General features: G+C 38.3%; 1 protein-coding gene across 1 annotated transcript in view; it reads right to left on the bottom strand.

The window, feature by feature from the left end:
* Positions 1 to 26,538, bottom strand: part of LOC126253521 (uncharacterized) — a 234,646-nt gene that overhangs the window by 199,034 nt on the left and 9,074 nt on the right. The window contains exons 3-4 of the mRNA XM_049954898.1: positions 23,336 to 23,442; positions 13,492 to 13,605 (exon numbers count right to left, since the gene is read on the bottom strand). Coding sequence (XP_049810855.1) covers positions 13,492 to 13,605; positions 23,336 to 23,442 — 221 coding nt within the window. The remainder of the gene's footprint in view (positions 1 to 13,491; positions 13,606 to 23,335; positions 23,443 to 26,538) is intronic.

Raw genomic sequence — 26,538 nt, 5'->3', positions numbered from 1 at the left:
CTTCACAAAGCCGCATCAGCTGTTTTCACCTTCTGCCGTCACACAGGTTATAGCTGTGGAGCAACATACACAACATCGTCAGTTCATGTCTCGTGTAGACGACTAATGGAAAGAAATTACTAGCCGAAAAAATATGTACTCGCATCTCAAAGAAGAGTGAAGAAAAAAGTATAAGTGACAAACAAACGGAGATTAAGAAGTGCTTTAGACAAGTTACAAGCTGTGCCATCTGCCAAACGGTGTGGTTTAAACCGATTAGGTGAGAAACAAACAATCAAGTCATCAGCCAAATGAAAATTACGAAATGGTTTAAACTGAAGAGGTCAGATGTGGATGAAGCAAAACTTATACAAGCTACAGGAATTTAACTCACCTACTGATTGCCACCAGAAAACAGAAGCCATACACAAGAAAGATACTGAAAATTTTTAGGGTAAGTGCTGTATTAGAAATGCCATTAGATAAAGAATCAGAAACCATTTCCACTAAAGTTACTAAATACCCAGAGTTTGCTATACTACACCATAATGTTCAGTCACTCACAAATAAAATTTCCATGTTGGAAGCACTACTCCAGTATGCACTAAATGTAGATATAATTTGCATTACTGAACACTGGCTACGAAATGCCGAAGTAAAATTAACCTCAATCTCAGGATATAGATTAGCAAGTCATTTTAGCCGAGAGTTTTCCAAACATGGTGGCTCTGCTATCTTTGTGAAAAAACAAATAAAGTTCTGTGATGTCAGTAAAAGTTATATTGACCCAATTGAAAAAGACTTTGAACTTTCCATTACTAAACTGACAGTGCTTAATTTCATAGTTATTAACATATATAGAGAGTGCCAAGTGGAAACTTGCCAGTCTTCGCGAATAAACTAGAGGTTCTGCTGAACAGGATCAATACACTAAATATGAAGATAGTGCTTTGTGGGGATTTCAATATTGATTTTTCAAAAGACAGCAGCACCAGAGATGCTTTGATAAATATTAGATTAGATTAGATTTAGATTAGATTAATACAAGTTCCATGGATCATGAATACGATATTTCGTAATGATGTGGAACGAGTCGAATTTTCCAATACATGACATAATTAGGTTAATTTAACAACATACTTAAGTTAATATAACAAATATGCAAGTGTAATAATTAATAAAGTAGTCACTTATGTGTATAGAATTAATGTAAGAATTGAACGACTAACGTTGGATGATAGAGCTAATAGAAAAATATTTGAAGACCAAGGTGCATTAGACACGGTTTAGTTAGATTCGTCCGTCGGCGTATCCAACGCCTCGGGCGTGCAGCGCGACCCCTTCGGATCATCCTCGTCCGACGAAATGGAAATAACCTCCTCCAGGGTCTCCATATCCGAGCTATGACCAACACATTCAATATGATCCCCACAATACACTGCCCAACAAAATTATCAGAAAGCACAAATTCCATTATTGACCAAATATTCATATCAGACACAATTTACAGTTTCACAAGCAGAGTACTGAGCATGGGTTATAGTGATCATGAGGCACAGCTGCTGTGTATAGAAATGCCAACAAGTAGTAGTAGTTCCAAAAAAGTAGTTCAAAAGAGAACCTTTCCTGAAGCTAACATTAAATCTTTCAATCTTTTACTGGCGAAGAAAAACTGGGAAAGCATCGCCACTCAGAACAATGTTGATAACATGTACATGAGTTTTCAGAGCATCTTTCTTCACTATTTTAATGTAGCATTTCCAAAAGTAGTAAAAACAGTAAAACCTAACAATAATAAGCAATGGGTAACTAAAGGCATAAAAATTTCCAGTGAGAGAAACAGATTTCTGCAGTACTGTTGTAAAAAGTATAGAGTAACCCAAGAATTCGCAGATTATTCAAAAGCCTACAAAAGAATCTATGGTAGAGTAGTCAAAGAGGCAAAAATTATGTGGAATGACAATTTGATAAGAAACTCATCTAACAAAATGAGAACCACGTGGAGAGTTATAAAGAAAGAAACTTGTAGTTCAGCTCCAAAGAAAAAGAATGTATCATTAACACTAGAAGACTCAAAAGTCACAGACCCAAATTTGATAGTGGAAAAATTCAATGAATACTTCACTTCACTAGCTGAAGACCTCATTCAAGTACACTGTCAAGGACCAGTCCCAAGTTTCTCCAGCAAGTCAGTGATCTTGACTGCTTCTATGTATGTTTATGAAACAAACCCCAATGAAATTATAAGTAAAATTAAATCATTAAGCAATAAAATGTCAAGTGGTCTTGATGAAGTACCTGATTTCATATTAAAAACATGTGCTCACCACATAGAAAACCACTTGGCAAAAAATTTTCAACCTCTCTTTAAAAACTGGTGTATTTCCAGATATTTTTAAAATAGCAAAAGTTTCACCAATGCTAAAAAAAGGTTCTTCGGGAAAAAATATCAAACTACCGACCCGTGTCACAGTTACGTTCCTACTCAAAAATTCTAGAAAAACTCTTCTATGACAGGCTTCTAAGTTTCATAAATAAATATGCACCGCTTACAGTACAACAACACGGTTTTAGAAAGTCTAAATCTACACAGACAGCAATTTTTGAATTCTTAGACTGCATTTTAAAATCCCTTGATCAACATAAATTAGCTGCAGGTATTTTTCTAGCTCTATCAAAAGTCTTTGATATCCTGGACCATAACATTCTGCTCGAAAAATTAGAAAGACGAGGAGTAAGAGGTGTAGCACATAGCTGGTTGTGTTAATACCTAAAAAACTGCAGGCAGAAAGTATCACTTCAGTATGAATTCAACAAAATTATTAAAATAAGAAACAACTCCTTTCTTTCTAGCGAATTAACAATAAAACATGGTGTACTGCAGGGCTCAATCTTAGGTCCACTACTCTTCTTGATTTATGTGGACGGCTTAGTTGAATATACGAGTCCCACAAAAACCATCCTGTTTGCCGATGACACCAGCATATTGCTCACTGGATCCAATCCAGAAACTTTGCAGTCCACAGCAGAAAGTTCTATGGAAAGACTTTCTGAGTGGTTCACAAAAAAACAAACTCATTATAAATACTGAAAAAACTGTGTGTGTCGATTTTCATTTAATTCCTCCAACTAATCAAATGTCTATTCAAGCACAATTAAAAAATGATCCCCTAGAAAATGTAAGTGTCACAAAATTTTTAGGTCAATTGGTTCAGCAGGACTTAAAGTGGGACACACATATAAATAACTTGTCTAGAAAACTATCATCTGTGTGCTATGGCCTAAGAATTTTAAAGGCTACAACAAGCAAAACAACAGTACTGCAGGCATACTATGCACAGTGCCACTCACTAGTCCGATATGGGATCGTTTTCTGGGGATACTCAATTCATAGTGTAAAGGTTTTTAGAATGCAATAAGGGCTCTAAGAATAATTTGTGGCCTTAAAAAGATGGAGTCCTGTAAATCCCATTTTACTGAGCTTAGTGTTCTAAATGTTCCAAGTTTATTCATTTATGAAACTGTCTTGTTCACTAGGGACTACCGCCTGAAAACAAGCAAACTGCTACAGAACAAAAATGTACACAACTATGGTACCAGAGGGAAATCAAATATACATCAAAAATATCACAGAACAACCACCTATTAGAGGAGCATAATTAACATTGGTGTAATACTACATAATAAGATAACAGAGGAAATAAAAAATGCTACTCATCCAATATTTAAAGCTAAACTAAAGGCATTTCTAGTAAAGCATTGTTTCTATTCTGCCAGAGAATTTCTAAATACATAACAAAATTAATTGTAATAGACACCCATTTTTAATTTGCCTACTATTCTGCTTATACTATGTATTATTGTAACTTATATTTGACCTGTCCAATATCAATTGTACAATTTGTGCTGTATGATAAAACTGGACCAATAAAAAATCAAATCAAATCAAATCAAATTTTAAAATTTGTTGTTCCCCTCACAGATTTGAACACATCATCAGTTTTGCTTGCTATCTGAGGCAATGTAGGAAGGGTCTCACCCAGATGTAGTTGAATGTAGGTTGAAGCAGAATATTAGCTTAAAGGAAAAAACAGGTTGGGATTAAATTAGAATAGGAAAAGAAGAATCCTGCTTCTAGGTACCAGTCATGGGAGGGGTGTAGGCCAGCGGCTTCAGGACGAATTAGGCGCAGGGTAACAGGTCACAAGTTTTGTGAAACCATGTGCTAGCCTTAGCCAGGTGACAGAAAACTTAGGTCAGTTATGCAGGAACTCTGAGAAGGAAGATCAGGTTATTATAATTGGAGGAGCAGGAGACAGCCTGGCTATGTATCCAAGATAAATCATTAGGAGTGACCTGGATAAAACAGGAGCAGAAAATGGGCACACAAATGTGGGGTTTGTGGAGCTCTTTCAATGCCATGATCGGCTCTGGATAATCACTGCTATAAGGCACGTTAACACTGACTGGACAGGATGCCCCAGACACCGGCAAAATCTCATGTAAGTGTTGTTCCAGTTGATGCTATTGGTAAGTGGGAATACACCTGCACCTAAATATGAAGGGGAAAGACAAGGTCGCTTCTCTATTAGCAGATAGTGTAAGGGGGCCCACAGTTACACAAGGGACGATCGCTGTGGTTAATGGGACCAGGCAAACAGGTTTTTTAGATAGCCATATGTACAGCAAATAGAGATAAAGCTATGGGTACTATCAACTTACTTCACCAAAATATCAGGGAAATAAAAAATAAAGTAGATGAGCTGTTAGTGTGTTTAGATGATCCCAAAAATAAGAATGTGATTGATATATTTTGTCTGTCTGAACACCATGTAACTGTGGGGATGGAAAGTGTCAGTACAAATGGGTATAATTCAGCATCTTACACTTGCAGATCTAGCATGGATAAAGGAGGAATTGCCATTTACACAAAACAAGGGTACAAATACAAAACTGTAGAAGTAAGCAAATTTTGTGTTGATCAGCACTTTGAAGTTTGTGCATGTGAACTACAGCTAGCTAGTGTATGTTGATATTAGCAACAGCGCACAGGTCTCCATTAGGAGAATGGGAGCTATTCATAAAAAACGTTTGACTTCCTATTATGCTGTCCATCAGACAGAAAGAAGAAGTTATTAATCTGTGGTGATTTCAATATAAACTTTCTAAGCAGTTCTGATAGGAAAAGTGAACTAGAAGTGTTATTAATGACATGTAACTTAGAATCAATGATCAATTTCCCTACACATATAGCTCAAGACAGTAGCATTCTAATAGATAATGTATTTGTAAAGCAAGAGGATGCAGAACTAACACATGCTTTCCCTGTGACAAATTGATTATCAGACCATGATGCACAATTGATTAACTTACAAAACCTAGCAGGGTGTACAGTTCAGAAACCATTAAGTAACATTGTAAGGTTGCTCAGCCCAGTACCTATAGAGCACTTCAAAGAAAGTTTAAGAAATGTTAATTGGGGAGATGTATATAATGAGCCAAATGCTAATGATAAATGCAACATATATCTTGATAAGTTTATATCCCCTTCTGAACATTGTTGCCCAAAAAAAATTACTAAATGTAACACCATTTTTCAAAGAAACCTTGGATTGCTAAAAGTATTAAAATGTCTTCAGAAAGAAAAAGAAAACTGTATGAGATAGCAAGAATTAGTAAAGACCCAGGAGTAATTTTACACTATAAAGTTATTGTAACATACTGAAAGAAGTTGTCAGAAAATAAAGAGATACATATGTTAGAGATGAAATTAACATCTCGAGCAATAAAATCAAATCAATATGGAATGTTGTTAGAAGGGAGACAGGAAAAGTAACCACGGGGGTAGGCAGTATTACTATTAAGGGGAATGAGACTATTTTAACCAACAGTACACAAGCAGCTAATGTATTTAACAACTACACAAGCAGCTAATGTATTTAACAACCATTTCTTAAGTGTAGGTAAAAAACTTGGTGAGAACAGTTCAAGAGAAAAAAACAAGCAGCAAGTGGAAGAGTCAGTTTGGAGAAATCTTAGATTAATTTTCACCTAACAACCTCTTGTGAAATAAAAAAAAAATCATTAAATCTTTGAAAAATAAATGTTCTGTTGGAGTAGATGACATCTCTAACAAGATATTAAAACAATGTGGAGAATTTACAACTGATGTTCTAAGTCACATATGTAATGCATCACTAACCCAAGATATTTTCCCAGACAGGTTAAAATATGCCATTGTCATAGCCTCTCTAGGAAAAATGGGACACTGCAGATGTCAATAATTACCGGACAGTATCCTTGCTTACAGCATTTTCAAAAATCACCAAGAAAGTAATGTACTCAAGAGTGGTTAGCCATCTCAACAGTAATGGGATACTTAGTAAATCACAGTTCGGATTTCAAAAACACTGTTCTACTGAGACAGCTACATACAATTTCACTGCCCATGTAATAGAGTCTTTCAATAGTAAAATATCGCCAATAGGAATTTTCCGTGACTTATCCTAAGCATCTGATTGTGTGAACCATGACATTATATTACAGAACTTGCAATTCTACAAAAGAGGAAACAAAAAAGTTTCTTTCTATGGTTTAGATGATTTAAGGAAGTTTGCCACTTCATCTAACTGGAGTGAAATTACATTAGGTGTTCCACAGGGTTTGATCCCGGGTCCCCTTCCGTTCTTGATATAAATGAACGACCTTCCTAACTTCTCTGAAACAAGAGGCTAACCTGACACTATTTGCTGATTATGCAAGCATAATTATTTATCCAGTAAAAGAAACTCCAATAGAAAATGATACAAATAATGAATTTGCAAAAGTTCTTCATTGCTTTTCTGCGAATGTGCTTGCTCTGAACTTCGAAAAAACACAGTACATCCAATTTTCTGCCACAAGGAGTACAGTTCCTTCAATAAAAATAACACATCAACAGAAGTCAGTAGCCAGCGTAGAGCATACTAAGTTTGTAGGTGGACATATAGATGAGATTCTTAATTGGAAAACTTCATATTTTGGATCTCCTAAAGTGACTAGGTTCAGGAACTTTGCAATCAGAATAATTGCCAATTTTGAGGATATAGAAATTAGTAAGCTAACATACTTAGCACAATTTCACTCTCTGATGTCATACGGAATTATATTTTGGGGTAAATTAACACTTAGGCAAATGTATTCACTGTTCAGAAGAAAGAGGTTAGAATAATTTGTGGGACTCATAGTCGCACATCTTGTAGGCATCTGTTTAAAAGGTTAGGAATTCTTACAACAGCCTCACAGTACATTTACTCACTAATGAAATTTGTTCTAAATGACATGGACCATTTTAAAAACAACAGTGACATTCATGATTATAATACTAGAAGGAAGAAAGACTTACACTCTCCTCTTCTTTACCTATATTTGGCACAGACAGGGGTAAAATATGCTGCTGTAAAACTTTTTGATAAATTACCAGATGAAGTAAAATGTTTAACAGACCATACATGAATTCTTGAATAGGAATAAATAAATTTATAGGTATAATATATGAGTTTTGTGCCATTTAATGGTACGGGGTACATGATAAAAATTTTAAGCATAAAAAAATTGATTCATGTATGCATTTATTATGCACTTGACACATTCCACATCATAATGGTTACTGTGAGAATGATCAATGGAACACATAACCAACAAATGAAACTGATTGTTGCCCACAGCAACAAGGCTTTGCAATGCAGACTCTGTCTGCCCACTCTCTACCGCCTTTATTATGTAAATCTTATGTAAATCTTGTCCCCTCCACACTTATCTACTGCTCCACTTCTCTGTGTGATAACACCTTCCTACATGGGCTATAGTTGTTGCAAAAATACTTAACAGCTATTTTAGAAGCATAAAAAAATCGAAAAATTGTGTAATTTAAAACAGAAATATAGTGAATACACATCTTTTATGAGTTTTTATTGTTTTTAAAAATTTAAGTAAAGCTACACTATTTTGCAGAAACATACAGACAGAATAAAAACATTCTTGTATTCAGAGTTGGATCTGTTCACTACCTAATAAATTCATGAATTTCATTTACAATTTTGTCACTGGAATAGACATTCCGGACATTTCTTTTGAAATCTGCCATTAATGTTAAGGACTTTTGAATCACAGAAATTATTCAATACTAGAGATGAGAGTGAACTCAAGCACAGTTTTATAAAAAATGTCAATAATCCACTCACTCTGCTATGGTCTGCTATAGGAGGAGATCAGTACAAGGAATCAGCTTCAGTTATATATTTGGCAGGATCTAATATAGCTTAAGGCATGCATGGCAGTTAAAGCTGAAAAAGTCAATTTGTTTTCACATTGAAACAGTAAGAGGAATTTATAACCCACTGCCTGCCATATTGCCATATAACAACAATGGAAATTTCTGGATGAACTAAAACATAAAATAAGGACTGTAGAGGACTGATGTATCACACATGTAAACACGCAACAGAAAACATTATTCACACTATGAAACTTCCTGGCAGATTAAAACTGTGTGCCCGACCGAGACTCGAACTCGGGACCTTTGCCTTTCGCGGGCAAGTGCTCTACCAACTGAGCTACCGAAGCACGACTCACGCCCGGTACCCACAGCTTTACTTCTGCCAGGAGAGCTTCTGTAAAGTTTGGAAGGTAGGAGACGAGGTACTGGCAGAAGTAAAGCTGTGGGTACCGGGCGTGAGTCGTGCTTCGGTAGCTCAGTTGGTAGAGCACTTGCCCGCGAAAGGCAAAGGTCCCGAGTTCGAGTCTCGGTCGGGCACACAGTTTTAATCTGCCAGGAAGTTTCATATCAGCGCACACTCCGCTGCAGAGTGAAAATCTCATTCTGGATTATTCACACTAGTTTTTGAGCTCTTTACCTTCCTCCAGCAAAAATGCACATATTCACACACGCAACCACACAAACTCCCAAGCACACTCTCCCACAACTATAGAAAGGTTGACTAATGATTATTGATTATTGAGAGCAGTTGCCTGCACAGCTGCAGGTGCTGAGGATGTAGAGAAGGACACACAAGGCAAGGAGGGATAGTGGGATTAATGTGGGGAAGATCTTTCGACAGATGACTCAGTGGCTGCACACCAAGACAAAAGTAGTTCAGAAGATAGAGGGAAAAGGAAAGGGGGGACAGGGGTGAGAGAGAGGGGTGAAGGGGGAAGATGGGGAGGGGTGAGAGAGGGGAGGAGATAGGAGGGGGAGGGAGTGAGAGAAGAGGGATAGGGGCAAGAGAGGGAGGGGGTGGGAGGGGAAGGGGGAGAGAGGAGTGGGGAGGGGAAGGGGAGTGAGGAGGGGAGAGGGTGCGGGTAAGAGGAGGGGAGGTGAGGAAGAGGTGGCAGATGGGGGAGGTAGACTGGGAGGAGAGGGGGAGGGAGAGGGAGAGGGGGAGGGAGAGGGGGAGGGGGGAGTGAGAGAAGGGGGGGTGAAGAGAGGGGGAGGGGAGAGAAGAGTGGAGGAGAGAGTGGAGGGGAGAGAAGAGGGAGAGAGGGAAGGAGGGGAGAGGGGAATGGAGAGGGAGGGGGAGGGAGGGAAAAGAGAGGGGGGAGGGAGGGAGGGGAATGGAGAGGGAGAGGGGGAGGGGAGAGGGAAAAAGAGAGGGGGGAGGGAGGGGGAGAGAGAGAGAGCCCACTTGACACGACACGAGGCGGGAGGAGGGGGGGGGGGGAGCAGCAGGACATAATCTGGACAGGAAAGGAATGCTGTAGACAGATCAGAGAAGGGAAAAGGTCAGGTGAGGCAGTGGTAAACAGTTAAATGGAGGTTTAGGCCAAGGGGATTGTACAAGTGCAGGATATGGTGGAGAGACAATTCCCACCTGTGTAGTTATAAGAAACTAGTGCTGCCAGGGAGTATCCAAATGGCTCCCTTAGTGAAATAGTTGTGGGAGTCACCTGTGTTGTGGTGCACAAAATGTTCGGCAACTGGTTGGTCATATTTGCAGTTTGCCATAGTTTGGAGGTAACTATTCATGCGAGTAGATGGTTGATTACTTGTCATGCCCACATAGAACACTGGATAGTAACTGCAGCATAGCTGACATATAACATGGTTGCTTTTAAATGTGGCCCTGCCTTTTATTGGGTAGGAAATGCCAGTGAGTGGACTGTGATAGGAGATGGTTAGGTCTGTGGGACATATTTTGCACTGGAGTTAACCACAAGGGAATGACCCATGGGGTGCATTCGGAGTAGGTTTGGAATAGGGATGGATAAGGATATTCTGTAAACTGGGTGGGCAGTAGAACACTGCACGATGTGAACAGGATACTGTCTGTCAATAAGGTTTTATCGAGCTAATCCACAGACAGATCTGCTGTGTCATCTCCTGGAACACCAGTAAACCTGTTAACCAGCCACCGACCAGCACTCCTCTGATCTGCTAGTATCACCTTGGCCTTGAAAAGATCAACAAAAAGCTCAACCATGCCCTTCACCAGGCTTTCAACTACCTCTCATTACACCCTGAGATGAGGGACATTGTACCTTAAATCATACCCACATCAACCAAAGTAGTGGTTTGCCAAGCACCAGACCAACAGAATATCCTTGCCATACAGCTCCCAATCCTGCACCCCATGGGTCATTTCCTTCTGGTCAACACAGGAGCAAGACACTTCCATACACCAACCCACCATCCACCACCTCGTACTGCAGTCAAGTCATATGCATTGTAATGTTCTGATATAGGCTAGATGAAGTGTATGAGAACTTAAGGGGAGTTTCAGGTGAGACATAGTTTTCGAGCAGTCAGGAGCAAATGCCGAAAGACAAACATCCAGTGATAGCAGGTAGCTGCTTGGGTCAGCACCAAACACTGTCACAGGGAGCACCTGCAAGTGGCGTGGATTTTGGGACTCTTGGAGGATACTTGTAGGAGACTCAAACAATCGAAAATTCAGGATGGAATGATGACAATATTATGAAAAGGATAATTGCTACTCACCATATAGCAATGATGCTGGGTCAAAGATGTGGACAACAAAACAACTTCGCGGCAGTCTTTTTGTTGTGCCTATCTGACTCGGCATCTCCACTATATGGTGAGTAGCAACTATCCTTTCACAATATTATAGGAGACTCAAGGAATTCTAGAGTTTCATACCAATCAATTACTTTATTCCAACTTAACTACTACACTGAAGACCATTCATAAACATGGATGAGAGAGAACAGAAGAAGAATCACCCAGTGCTTCATTAAGTACAAACATTTGAGAGCAACATTACAAGTGAGAAAACAGACTTAAATTGGACATTACCCAAGGTTGGTGTTGAGCGACACGTAATCCTAACACTCTGACTGAGAAATACTTGGAATACGAAAACCTGAGGCTTTTAAAGTATTCTGACAGCACAATGCTTCTGCAGCCACCCCACTAACACTACTGGTACTTCACAGTCATTTGCCAGTATAACACGGGGCTTTTCTCCTTCACGGTGCCTCCGACCACCCCCATTTTGCATCCTTCCCCTTCTTCTTCTCTGCTGGATGATTTGCTTCTAGCATTCAGACTAACAAGCTGTACAGTTGGTAGCAACAGCATCCAGCTGAAAGCTAAACATCACTGCCCTTATTAGTATGGTAAGGAACAACAATGTTTTACATCACCATGCTCCACCCTGCAGACGCAGACTTCTATCTCACGAGCAGAGGCCTCTACTTCAGCAGTTTTCTTCATTTTCCCTCTCACTCTAACTTCTGTGAAACTACTGATGCGGCTATTCTTAGGTGTAATGGTCATTCTTGCTGCATGTACTAAGAAATGCCTGTTTATGATTATCGCCTACTTACAACAACATGTAGATGGTTGTGGAGATACTAATTAGTTCTCTTTATCATGACTTATAACCTGGGACAGCTGTCCAAGCATTTGCAGTTTGCAAGTTTCTTCCATTACTGTTTCCCTAGTGTAATCTAAATGCTACGATTTACACCTGTACCTACAGTGTGTCTCTGGTTTCTTGCCTCGGAGCACTCTTGCTGATTCCCAGCAGTCTCAAGCTTAACAGTGAATGATTCAATAAGTTGTTAATATATGACAGCATTTCCTATCCAATGGCCAATGGCCTTGCCACACTGATAATACTGGTTCCCGTCAGATGACTGAAGTTGAGTGCTGTCAGGCTTGGCTAGCACTTGGGATGTTGGTAAGCGGGATGCACTCAGCCATTGAGACAACCACGTAAGGAGCTACTTCATTGAGAAGTAGTAGTTATGGTCGCGAAAACTGACAATGGCCAGGACAGCAGTGGGCTGACCACATGCCCCTCCACAACCACATCCCGTGACGCCTATAACCTGCTGTGGCAATCACTCGATACCATTTGGGCCCCCCCAGGGCCTGTCCAGACAGAGAATTTCCTACCCAATAAAAGGCAAGGTCATGTGTAAAATCCGAAATGTTATACATCAGCTATGCTGCAATTACTCTGCAGCATGCTATGTGGGCACGACAAGTAACCAATTGTCTACTTGCACGAGTGGCCATCGTCAAACTGTGACAGTCTGCAAACTTGATCATCCACTTCCCGAACATGCTGTGTACCACAGCACAAATGACTTCAACAGCTGCTTCAGGAACTGAGCAATTGGATTCCCCTACCAGAATAGTTTCTCTGAACTACATAGGTGGGACTTCCCTCTCCAACACATCCTGCACTCACGCAATTCCTCTGATCTAAACCTCCGTTAATCAGTTTCTCACTACCTTTTCCCTTCTCTCTTCTGTCCTCACCACTCCTTTCCACTCCAGATCATGTACTGTCTTCTCCCAGCACTCTCCCCCCACCCCCAGAGGTGGCATGCATTCTCTCTCTCTCTCTCTCTCTCTCTCTCTCTCTCTCTCTCTCTCCCCCCCCCCCCCTCCCTTCAACCCTTTTCCAGCCTTCCTCTTTCCTTCCTGTCTCCCTCTTCATCTCCACCTTCCTCTCCCTTTCAACCCCACTTCCTTTCTCTATCTCTTACAAACTCTACCCTCTGAATTTCTTTTGTCTTGTTGTGCAGCCACTGAGCCATCTGTAGAAAGACCTCCTTCACGCTATCCTACTAACCCCTCAGTTCTAGTGCATTCTTCTCTCCTCCCTCCCCACCACCATCTGCGCACGCAACTGCTCTCAATAAGCGATAATCAACAGCCAGTCTCACTGCAGGAATGTGGTTGGGTGTCTGTGTGTCTAAATATGTGTACTTTTTCTAGAGAAAGAGTAAGAGCTCGAAAGCTAATATGAATACTGTTTTCTACTGCATGTTTCTATATGCCACACCTCACTCCACTGGTTTCTTATATTATACTGTTGTTTAGATCTAGCAAGAACACATTAAAAAGGGTTTGAGCCTATTCCTCGAGCCAATATGACATTTAAAGTTACATGCAGCAGTTTAAATAATAAAATGTGTATTAAATAAAACACTCATACTCAAATGTTTACAAGGAAGTAATCAGTTTATTTTACCTTCAAGTCTCTACATTACATAACTTACCCCACCATCTATTATGTATAATCCTTTGTCTTTCTTCACAATATTGCAGTGAGACCTTGACACATACGTTGATAGGCAATTGATTTCATTATATCGTGCCCTTCCAACTCTGTACTGTAAACAGAATTTCAAACTGTTATCATATCTGTGATACATGATATGGAGTATGTGAACTTACACTACATCTTACTTGTTGAACATGCTATACTTGTTGGATAATAGATGAGAAGCAAATATGCCTAAAATGATTGGCGTTATAAATAAAGATGGTTTTGGTTAAAATGAAAGCATGTACTGGAGATGCTATGGTAATAAAACAGTAAGACCACATGACCTAGAGAGAGACGTAAACAAATAAGAATTGTTTCTTCTCTGTAACATCTGAGATTTATAACGAGGTGCACATTTATAAAGAACTATTATAACATCTATTATTTTTGCTTATATAAGGCTCCAACTGTTTGAAGAATAAATTATGACTTCTTAATTAGATATTTTAGCTGTTGTTGTTTTTGTTGTTGTTGTTGTTATCTTCATTCTGAAATATGTCACAATTTTGTACAATAATAGAGAAGCAGATGTGCCTAAACAGAATGGAGCTTTAAATGAGGATACATTTGCTGAAAATAAAACCGTATTTACAGAACTTGCTAATAGTGATAAAAGGGCAGGATCATGTGACACACAGAGCTATGTAAACAAATACGAAATGTTTCTTCTCTGTAACATTGGGGATTTATATTGTTACAGCTATTATTTTTGCTCATGTAATGCTACACTGTTTCAAGAAAATTCCAACTTGACAATTAGGAGCAGCTGCAAAAGTTACAAAGTGTAACATAAAACAAACAAAACAAACAAGGTATCTGGCCTTGTAAGTAAGATATGGACATAATGTTAAAGGAAACCATGAGTTTACACAGCACACAACATTGTCTTCACTGATAATGATAAAATATTTTGATAAGCGAGATGTTAAAATAATTAAAATAAACAAATAAATTCTTGATTGCCTTCATCATGGTGTCCATATTTTACCTATTAGGTCCAATGGCCTATTTGTTTTTTCTTATACTTCATAACTTTTGTTGCTGCTGCTGCTGATTGTGAAGTTAGGATTATTTTTTGAAACAATTGGAGCCTTAAGTGAGGAAAAATAATGAGTGCAATAATGGGTCCCTATAAACATCCACCATGTTATAAGTCCCCGATGTCAATGAGAAGAAACAGTTCTTATTTCTTTACAAATCTCTCGGAGTCACAAGGTCTCACTCTTTTATCCCTACAGCATGTCCTGCAAATACATTTTCATTTTAAGCGAAAACACCCTAATTTAGAATTCCAACCTGTATATATTTGTATGTGTGGCAATGAACATCAGACAAAACAGAGATGAGCTAAGCACACTGAAAGACATTAAAGCATCAGCTTTGAAAGTCTGAGAAATCAATCAGGCAACATATAATTTTAAAAAGAGATCCACAGCAGATGCATCAACCATAAAAAAAAAGAAAGAAAGAAAAATAAAGAAAGAAAGAAAGAAAAAATAAAGAAAGAAAGAAAGAAAAAAATAAAGAAAGAAAGAAAGGAAAGAAAGAAAAGATGTGATCTCCGTTTATCACTATTCCTTTGTCTGTTGTCTGAAAACAGAATGCACCCAGTAAAATGTAATGCACTAACTGTAGAGGGAGAACAAGGCTTGTATACAGTAAGCAGATTAAAGTGGATATAGGTTGCAGTGGTAATGCAAAGATGAAGAGGCTTGCACAAGGTGGTCCATGTGGAGAGCTACGTCAAACCAGTCTGAAGATATCATCATCTTCATCAAATCATCATCATTGTCAACAACAATTAAAACATAAAGAGACAGACCAAGGCTACTGTATTTTCTCTGTCTGAGTGTGCAGATGATATTACAGCATGGCAGCAGTATATCTACATGCACACCATAAGCTGGGTGTTCCCCAGTTAGATGACAACCAGCGTCCATGTGAAAGTGGAAGTGTCTTTTTCATGACAAGTTATGTAGATTATCATCATCATGCCTTTCGCTGCTGTGGGCGTGTATACATGCCCTGCTACATTGCTGCTCAGGTGCTGTGGACATGTATACATGTGCCGCTTTGATTTTTCTACACTGTTATGGACATCTGAATGCATCCTGAGCCGCTAGCCTCTCAATGCTGAGGACGAGTTACTTCCATACTCGGTGAATAAAAAAGTTTCATGTATTTATCAATAACATATGTGCGTCACTGTGTACTATCATTTGCAGAAAACCTCGTTTCGATATCTTGAATCATTTATGAGACATAACGATTGTTATGAGCACACGAATTGTGATGTGCGAGGATGTGAAATGGATGAGTCACACATTACCATCCTTCAAATATAAAACCCAAAATGAGATATCCTTTTGGTCTCAACTTTAAATAAAATTCAGGTATCTTGGCTAAATTTCATTCCCTGCAATATATAAGCTAACAATCAACCATATGTTAAGTTCAGGCAATGCCTTTTTACCTTAGTGAACTCTTTAAAATTCCGTCTGATATTTTACTTAATTTGATGTACGACAGTAAATATGACAGACAATGAAATGAAATTCAGTTCTTTGAGTGCAGCTATCATACTATAAGTGTGCAAAAATCAAATGTTTCCACCTAATATTTTCCGAAAAATTGGTTCAGTATTTCCTATCGATCGGAACACTGTCTCTCAGACAGGCACCAGCATTTGACAAGCAGTACAGCCATAACAAAAGCAGCCACAACAAGAAATGCAAAGACCTTGTCTGTAGAAGCAAAAGGGTTAACTATCAAGCTTATTTTAAAACGGGTCAGTTGATATTTAGACTCTATATGTAACGGACATCATTTGAACCTTGATTGAGAATACATAAAATATTTTCCCACATACTCATACTCAGGGAATAGGAGTTATACGTAACAGCATACTACAGTGTTCTCATTTATTTGCACCGTATGTATCTGTGTGAAATGTGGATGCATTGTGTAGTATCAAGATATCAATGAATTGTCTGCCCCTGGTAGCTGAGTGGTCAGTGCGACAGAATGTCAATCCTAAGGACCTGGGTTTGATTCCCACCTGGGTCGGAAATTGTCTCCGATCAGGGACAATTATGAACAGACACTAATTAAAAGGAAATAATGTTTCAAGATAAAGATTATCAAGGTTCATAATACACAGTAACAAATAGGAGTAAAACTGATGCCAGATACTGTATTTCTACTGCAAAGATCACATAGGACAGTTCAGTATCTGCACTCCTACAAAGTTTTGAGTATTGAGGAATGTTATTGTTTCTGACTTGCACAGAGGGCAGTACATTTCCTTGTTTGTACGTCACCCTATCCATACAGGAAGATGTAAACAATGAAATGCATTGCCCTCTACTTAAGTCAAAAACAACAGTTACTCAATACTCAAATCTTTACAGGATTAAATATTACAAGCTGGAAAATAATAACACTATTGAGTTGTTATTGTTAACTGTTAAGTGAGGTCAGGTCAATCAGTTTCAAATGTATATGGTCCTGTAAAATTGATACACCATATTTAAACAAAGTTGAGAAACATTGTTGCAAGTACCTACAAGAAGAAAAATATTACACACCAGAATTTTGTTGGTTTTACTATTCGGAATATCTATGATCCAATCCGCAAGTCAATATATTATTAAAATACATTAAACTTCTAAACAAAAACTATTTAAAATGCGGTTAATACCCAAACAACAGCAGAGAGAGTATAGAGACACTTGCAGCAGTTGAGAAAGATCTTCCCTCTAATCTCACTCAATGGATTTAGGATATTCATTGGGAGGCAGATGCACAAGCTACAACTAATGGATAAGACAGATCAGTCAATAGAGCCTGTTGCTCCAAAACATCTATACATACTACATAATAACTGTAGTATTTATCTAATACATTAAGTAGTAAAGAACAAAATCTAAGCTACAAATACATTCTTTGTCTTAATTTTATCAAATTTGAAATTATCCTGGGCTTCCCAAAAATATGAGGTGATTTTCTTCAAGACTGTATAAATAATTAATGTTACCACAATACTACTTGGTAATTTCTTGTACAAATTCGAAACAATCTCATTACTCCCAAATGAGTCTTACAATGTCATTTCACAAATGGACAAGTAACTGCAAGCTGTATTGATATCTGCTGATCGGAATGCTTTTCCAAGTTCTAAGATCTCCTCTACTCAATCTGATTGTCTAATGGAGAACTGCATCTAGAATTTTTAGTGACACACACTAAAACTCCGTCCGAACAGGCCTTGGAAGGCTCAAAGGCACCGACCAGTCGCCATGTCATCCCCAGCCCAAAAGGCATCACTGGATGCGGATATGGAGGGGCATGTTGTCAGCACACCGGTCTCCCAGCCATATGTCAGTTTGCGAGACCAGAGCCACTACTTCTCAATCAAGTAGTTCCTCAGTTTGCCTCACAAGGGCTGAGTGCACCCCACTTGCCAACAGCGCTCGGCAGACCGGATGGTCACCCATCCAAGTGCTAGCCCACCCCAACAGCACTTAACTTCGGTGATCTGACGGGAACCGGTGTTACCACTGCGACAAGGCCACTGGCTAGTGACACACACTAGCGTGATGAATTAACAGCCATACTAAAAAGTAAAGGTACAGCAGTCGCATACTCCATTTTCTGCATACATGTAGAGCTGTACTCTGTGGTTTACAGTCATATATGTTTAACACTTAGGCGCCGACGCCCTTAAAAATATAGGCGTGCGCGGCCTGCCCGAAAGTCCAATGCCTGTACTTTTACGGGTGCATGTTCTCGTTCTTCCCCTTCCTTCCTTTGTGTTGTTACAGCTCCCGCTTGTCTGGGAGGTGCTGCATGGACTGTAGTTCGAGTATTGGTCACTACATGGTGCGGGCATGCTGTGGAAGGGTGTGCTTCCCCTTTTATTTGTCGGGTTTATTGAGCAGTGATTTTTTCCCACGCGATCTCAGTAGCGTCGACGTGGCGAAGCGTGGTTTGACAGATGAAGAAATTGCTCGTGAGTTACATCGTGATTTAGAAGAAAGTGACATTGATTTGTCAGAGGAAGATATTGTAGATGACTCTGATGATGATGTGGACTATGTTCAAGGAGTAGTTTCTGGCAGTTCAGGTAAAGAATTCTGACAACAAAACATGTATAATTTTTGTTCAGATTTTCACTGAAAAAACTCTCAGTACATAATTATGATTTTCTTTGCAAATACTACTCTTCTGATAGATTCAGAAGAGGAGAGCAGGTGTCCAAGCACTTCAGCAGCAAGTAATCCCGTCGATATTGTGCCTGAAGAACGAGCAAGACTGACGGCGAGGGGGAAGCCGAGACCTGCGCACCGCACCAATTCTGAGGAAGGTTGGACGGCTACTGATCGTGCATCAGGGGATATCAATCTATTCCCAGAACAATCTGGAATATGCAATGTTGTCAGTTTGGACCAGATCAGTGCACCTCTAGAACCTTTTTCATATTTCCTGACAGACAGTATGATGAAACATATAAAGGAACAAACTAATCTGTGTGCTCAACGTTTCACCCACCTGCTCATTATCAAAGTGGAAAGAAGTTACACTTATGGAAATAAGGAAGTTTCTGGCAATTGTAGTCCATATGTGTGTAAGTGTGAGACCATGTATACGACAGCACTGGTCCAAGGACCCTGCTGTGTCGTGTAATTTCTGTCCAATCATCTTGAGCCGTGACAGATTTCTTTCTATTTTGAGAAACTTCCACATTAGTGATAATTCCTTAGCTAAGAGGAAAGACGAAACTGGCTATGACCCACTGCACAAGGTGAGATCCCTCCTAGATAATGAGTGGGCTAATTTCCAGCGTGCGTATACACCATCTCAAAAAATTACAATAGACGAAGGCGCGTGTAAATTTCGAGGTTGTGTGTATTTCAAACAGTACATGCCACAAAAACCAAATAAATACGGTATGAAACTGTACATGTTATCCGAATCTGACACAGGTTACATCTGGAATTTCTCTGTTTACGCGGGTGAAAGGTCTGACACAGTGACTCTGGTAAAGACATTGCTTGCAAATCTGTCACGAAAAGGCTACACTTTGTTTACGGACAGATTCTACACAAGTCCAATACTTGCTTCAGAACTGGAAACTGCAAAAACTGCTCTTGTGGGAACAACAAGAAAATCTCGGCAGGGATTGCCTCGTGCTATAAAAGATCTGAACCTTCAGCGAGGTGAACTTATTTTCAGGCGTAAAGGAAATATGTTAGCACTGTGTTGGAAGTACAAAAGAAATGTGCATATGATAAGTACAATGCACACTGCTGAGATGGTCACTTTCACTGACGAGAGAGGAAGAGAGAAGTTGAAGCCAGCCTGTGTAGTGGACTACAATAAAAACAAGTTCGGTGTTGACTTATCAGATCAGCGATTGTCATACGGCGCATTTGAACATCGAACTGTGAAGTGGTGGAGAAAGTTGGCATTTCATGTTATACTAATGGCGATTGTAAATTCCTGCATATTATACAATAACGTTACTGGGAAATGCCTCAAAACATCTCACTTCATGACAGTTATCTGTGCAGATACTGTACAAAGCAAAGATCTGAACCCTGACCTGGTCCATCTGGACTCTCAAGACTATTAACTGGAAATAATTTCCTGGAAAAGATTGAGACAGATGTAGGTAACAAACAGAAACAAAAACTGTGTGTAGTGTGTTCTCTGAGTGAAAAAAAACTGACTGGAAAAGTGTGGCGAAAAGACACAAGCTACCAGTGTAGTGAATGTAAAGTAGCATTGTGCAAAATGCCGTGCTTCAAAATTTACCACAAAAAGAACAAAATTGCATCCTAAAATAGTTACAGGAGGTTACTGTAGATAAGGCATACTGTATCCATCATATCCATGGGTAGATCACATAACTAATGAGGAAGTACTGAATAGGATTGGAGAGAAGAGGAGTTTGTGGCACAACTTGACCAGAAGACGGGATCGGTTGGTAGGACATGTTCTGAGGCATCAAGGGATCACCAATTTAGTATTGGAGGGCAGCGTGGAGGGTAAAAATCGTAGAGGGAGACCAAGAGATGAATACACTAAGCAGATTCAGAAGGATGTAGGTTGCAGTAGGTACTGGGAGATGAAGAAGCTTGCACAGGATAGAGTAGCATGGAGAGCTGCATCAAACCAGTCTCAGGACTGAAGACCACAACAACAACAACATCCATCATAATTACAATTTTTGTGTAAAACAAAAAAAAATTCCTTCTAGAAAATACAGTGAATATACCTTTCACCAATTTTTCCTTTTTTCAAAAACAATGTTATAATAATAACGCTTGTCAAAAGTATGTATTAATTCAAGAGAAAGGTATTATATATGGTTTTAAACAAGAAAGTCTAGGTTTTTCAATAAGAGTAATTTTATTGCTATAATTGAAACCTTTAATGAGTTGTAGTAGTTTAAAATACGTTAAAATCAGCCAGTCTTTATGGTAGACACCCATGCGCAATGACTCAGGACCCAAAGTGTTAAGATCGAAAAACTTCAAAAAAATGCTAATTTTAGAATGGTGTCTTCACACTGTGTTTAGAAACAAGACACTAATAACCGTCAGGAGACACCAATTTCTTGGCCAATAGATTAAAATAAGTTTTTCCAGTTCACTTCACCCATCTGTCAAATGTAATGTAAAAGCCAACTAAGGACCGCAACAAAGTCAAGGGAGCCTGCTGTTTCAACTTAATGTATGGAGTAATTAATCCAATCATTTATCATCAATTCCATGCCATTAATTGCTATTGCAAATACTGTCAAATACACCCATACTTTCATTTCTGCACATCTGCATTTATATACAACAAAAATGCATTATCGTGTGAATATGGTAACACTATGAAAAACATTGAAACCAGCCACAATTTGATCAAATGAAAGATTTATGTTTTATTTACTAGGGGTACATGTAACCTGAACTTCAGAAAATATAATCTAATCGGATAGATAAAAAGTCTACTCACCAAGCTGTGGCAGGAGATACCACATATAAAGGTATTGGAATTTGCAGACTTTCGGAGCCACTGGCTTCTTCGTCTGGCAGAAGGGTTGAAGAGGAAGGAAGAAGGATGAAGAAAAAGACTTATCAGATGGGATGAGAAGGAAAGACTGACTCAGACTGGATGGAGAAAATTTGGGAAAAGTCACTCACAAGTGAATTGACTGAATCAGTCATTCCTTCTCATCCCATCCACTGTCTCCCCTGACCTGGGATTTTGGGAGACTTTTCCATACTCTCCCCATTTCCTAAAACTCACCACTCCTTTTCCTTCTCCCCTCTTTCTTTCCCTTCACCTCTTCTGCCACAAGGAGTGACTGGCTCCAAAAGCTTGCTAATTTTGATACCTTTATACACGTTTTCTCCTGCTGCTGCTTGCCGAGTAGATTTTTTTTATCCATACAATTACATTATATTTTCAAAAACTGATTTTCTTTCATTGAAATATCAGCTCAACTTCAGATTGTTGCACACATTTCTTGTGGATTTTACATATTCCTTGAAACACAAAAAAATCCATGAAAAAATACCGTCTATTCTGCCATCTAAGTATCTGATTAATTCCCATGACAGTTGCTGATAAATAATTCATTCAATGCAGCTGCAGCACACCACTATGACTGCCACTGACCCTTGACCACTAAAATTACTGACTACAGGGTGAACACGTGTGAAAATGGTATGCTAATTGTCAACAGGTCTTATTTTCCAACAAATTGTAATTCAGTTTGCTTCATCATGCTGGTTGCATATGTGTTTGTCTCACTGTGAGACAGTCAACCAATAGTATTATGCATCACCACTGCATACTGATGTGGGATGCTGTTCAGAATGATTCAGAAGCTTCCGTGAGACATTTATATGGATCTCTACTGCCCAGGAAAAGACATAGGATTTTATGATAGAAGGCGTATCCTAATACAAAACTTCAATAATTTAAAATCTAGAACTGCCCTACTTACTTGCAGAAATAATAGGAAGTGACAAATCGCACAGCAACACAAAGCTACAAAAGAACTGAAGAGAAAAAAGTAAGAAACAAAAGAGCAACAAGTTGAAAGAGATGATGACACAGAAGGGAGAACCAGGAATAAATAAGTATTTTAATATTACTTTGACATTGAAACTTTGATGAGGCATTATCTTTTGTTAATTGACATTAATATGATTCACCAGCATCACCATTATTAATAGTAATCTGAAATAAATGGGCTGTTGTAAATATGAAAAGAACAACTATACAATAACCAGAAGGAATATTAACTATGTATCATTTTCCTACAGAAAAAAAGAGAAAATTCCAGAGAACTGAGTAACCTCAAATGAAATTATTCAGCTTTTCTGATGTGAATGGCCACATCATAGTGGCTGCAAAAGTTCATAATATTTCCACAACAGATTGCAGTGGTAGCAGCAGCAGCACACCCCTGCTATGAAGATACAGATGTTTGCTCAAGCACTTGTCGCTAATCTCAAATATGATTAAAGTTTTTTTTCTTTTTTTAAACAATTTATAGGACTTCCTACAGCTGCTTAATTTATTCATTTCATCAGACTATTGCTGGTTAAAAATAATTTCATAATTTGGCTTTCTTTATAACTGTTCTTGGCTAAGGTAAATTAATCTATGTAGTTATCTGTAAAGTTTTCTCACCAATGATGGCGAAAAATTAGGTAGCCACTAAACAAGAACACTATTCAAAAACTCCAGTACACAAAATAACAAAGAAACATCAAGAAAACACTTACACAATCTAGAGATTCATTTAGTACGATCCTTTCGTGCCTTTCTCCTTCGTAGTTTATGTCATCAGAGAAGATTCTTTCAAGATACCACAGGGTGCACATACTGACTCCTGCAAAAGAAACATCTTCTAATGATACAAAATTTGTGACCATCTGAAATAGTTTGAATCAACATTCAACAATAACACCAGACAAGGAGAGAAATGAAACAAAATTTGTAAACATACATGAGAACTAAGTGTATATGAGGAATAGATTAAATGTATGCTGAAGAATGTAATATAAATTTTGCAAGCAAGCAATTTGTTCTGTACGTGCAACAAAGCACTAAATATGTATCAAGTGCTAATAAACACAAGTATGCTGATGATACAAGTATAGTAATAACATCCAAAAACCAAGAACTAAGTGATGTAATTGTAAATGATGTTTTTCATAAAATTATTAAGTGGTTCTCAGCAAACGGACTCTCTTTAAATTTTGATAAAACACAGTATATACAGTTCCGTACAGTAAATGGCACAAATCCAGTAATAAATATAGACTTTGAACAGAAGTCTGTAGCTAAGGTAGAATTTTCAAAATTTTTAGGTGTGTCCATTGATGAGAGGTTAAACTGGAAGCAACACATTGATGGTCTGCTGAAACGTCTGAGTTCAGCTACGTATGCTATTAGGGTTATTGCTTACTATGCCTACTTTCATTCACTGCTTTCGTATGGCATCATATTCTGGGGTAATTCATCGTTGAGTAGAAAAGTATTCATTGCTCAAAAACGTGTAGTCAGAATAATTGCTGGTGCCCACCCACGGTCATCCTGCAGACATCTATTTAAGGATCTAGGGATCCTCACAGTATATATATTCACTTATGAAATTTGTTGTTAATAATCCAACCCAGTTCAAAAGTAATAGCAGTGTGCATAGCTATAACACCAGGAGAAAGGATGATCTTCACTATGCAGGGTTAAATCTGACTTTGGCACAGAAAGGGGTAAATTATGCTGCCACAAAAGTCTTTGGTCACCTACCAAACAGCATCAAAAGCCTGACAGATAGCCAACCAACATTTAAAAATAAATTAAAAGAATTTCTAGATGACAACTCCTTCTACTCATTGGCTGAATTTTTAGATATAAATTAAGGGAGGGGAAAAAAACCAACTTAAACATTAGTGTCATGCAATATTTTGTGTAATGTAATATCTTGTACAGACATCTTTTATTAACCTGACACATTCCACATCATTACGTAGTGTCGGATTCGTGATCTATGGAACAAGTATTAATCTAATCTAATCTATACTTTAGAAAAGGGTCAAGGTACATTTAATTTGTGTGTCATTATCTTCATGACAATGCAAGGTTTACCTGAACCTTCAAACCTGAACTATGTGCCTATTAAGTATCCCACGTACACGAAATATCACTACACTTAATGATTTGTCAATAAGCCCTCAAACTGTTTTAATACTTGGCTCTTTATGGTATTATTGTGTTGTAGTTTGTACAGGAACCATTGGACTAACTTCCATAATCTCCCTCGTCATTACTGATCGTAACCACAACCATTGGCTAGGTATTTACACTAGCTTGTGGAGTCTCCCCATGACAATTTGTCAACAATATCTTCACTTATACTTGAGCTCCCAGTGCACTGTAATGCAACTATTATGTTTATACTATATATGGATAGACATTGCAAGAGGAAAGTTGTGTCAAAACTGGCTTCTAAACGTGCTTAACACTATATAAAAAAAATTATGTTCCTGCATACATCAATTACTATCAGTCACTAAGATTATCATGTTCTCCAACAATACCACAGCACTCCATTTTCTGATAGATGACTTGAGCAATTTAATGTCAACATCAAAAATCTGAAGTTCTCTCTTTGACATATTGATACATTCATGTACTTATGTTTAGTGTCAGTGAAAATATGGCACTATGAAACTGTTCAATTAATAGTAATTCACAGTGTACTATTTTAGTGACTATCAACCAGCAGTGCGCCCAAAAATTAATGACAAAAAGAGAACTGCACTGAAACAAGAAATAAATAATGAAAATAATAACAAAACATGAATCCTGAAATTTAACAACAAATTTAACAAATTTATGCCTGGAAACTTATGGAATATACATCATGCTGCATTAAGTTCTGTTCCTTTGGCACCCCCCCCCCCCCACTACCTAGTGGTACTTTCCCATGTTTGCATTTATTGGACTGTACAAAACAAATTAATTGGCTTCAGGCTGTTCCAGCTGGTGCACTCCCTGTTATGCTGCAGAGCACCCTTACTCCACATAGCACTAACTGTGAACAACTGTACTGCATTGGGTTGGCACTGTGAGCCTTTCAATTTGTTGCTCGTGCTTTACACGATCGCCGACATCATTTTGTTATTCGTGGATACAGGAAATAAAGGAAATAAATAAGAAATAAAGAAATTAGGTATGTTTATTACGTTTCTGAAATCTGAGTCTCTCTTCAGAACACAAGCAGAAATATCAGGTGTTAAGGCATTCACAGCGTTAACGTGGAGGATGCTCTTAATTGTCACATTCTGAAGAAACAGTCATTCTTCTGTTTTTATTCTTTTCATTGCTGAAAAAAGCTACTCACAAAATTATGTAGTGTCGAATACACACATGATCTATGTGGCATTTTTGTGCTGCTTGGGAAATGTTTTTTGCTGTAATGAATAGTACCACAATGACAAATTAAACATATTGTAGCACTTATTTCATCAAAGTTGAATTTTGCAAGTCTAATGCTTCTAACTGCAATGACATTAGTAAACCATTGGAAGAAACTGAAAATAAGTGCTGAACATTTCATTTCCAATTCTAAATTGGTGAGCTCTTTGAATCTGGTTTCAAGAGATATGGTGAGCTTCTTTACCTTGGCTCTGTAACTGTGAAACTGGTACCTTCAGGCAGTTTTAAAGGCAGATGACTCTGCCTCTCAAAAAAAGATAACTTTTCTATGAATGATTTGATTTGATCGTTCATGTCAACTATCAGCTGCTCTTTGGCCTGGAATGATGAATTTAAGCTGTTGAGATGTATATTTATTTTAGCCAAAGGCATCAAATCTTTTAGGCAACGAATTACTTCCCGTTTCATTTCGAGACACAGGGATATTTTCTTATGAATGGCACAGAAAATATCATCAAAATCCTTTCCCCAGGTAGGCCGATGA

Source organism: Schistocerca nitens, chromosome 4 (genome assembly GCF_023898315.1).
Source record: "Schistocerca nitens isolate TAMUIC-IGC-003100 chromosome 4, iqSchNite1.1, whole genome shotgun sequence".
Lineage (NCBI taxonomy): Eukaryota > Metazoa > Arthropoda > Insecta > Orthoptera > Acrididae > Schistocerca > Schistocerca nitens.
The sequence above is the reverse complement of the archived record's forward strand: the minus strand, read 5'-3'. Positions and strand labels throughout refer to the sequence as shown.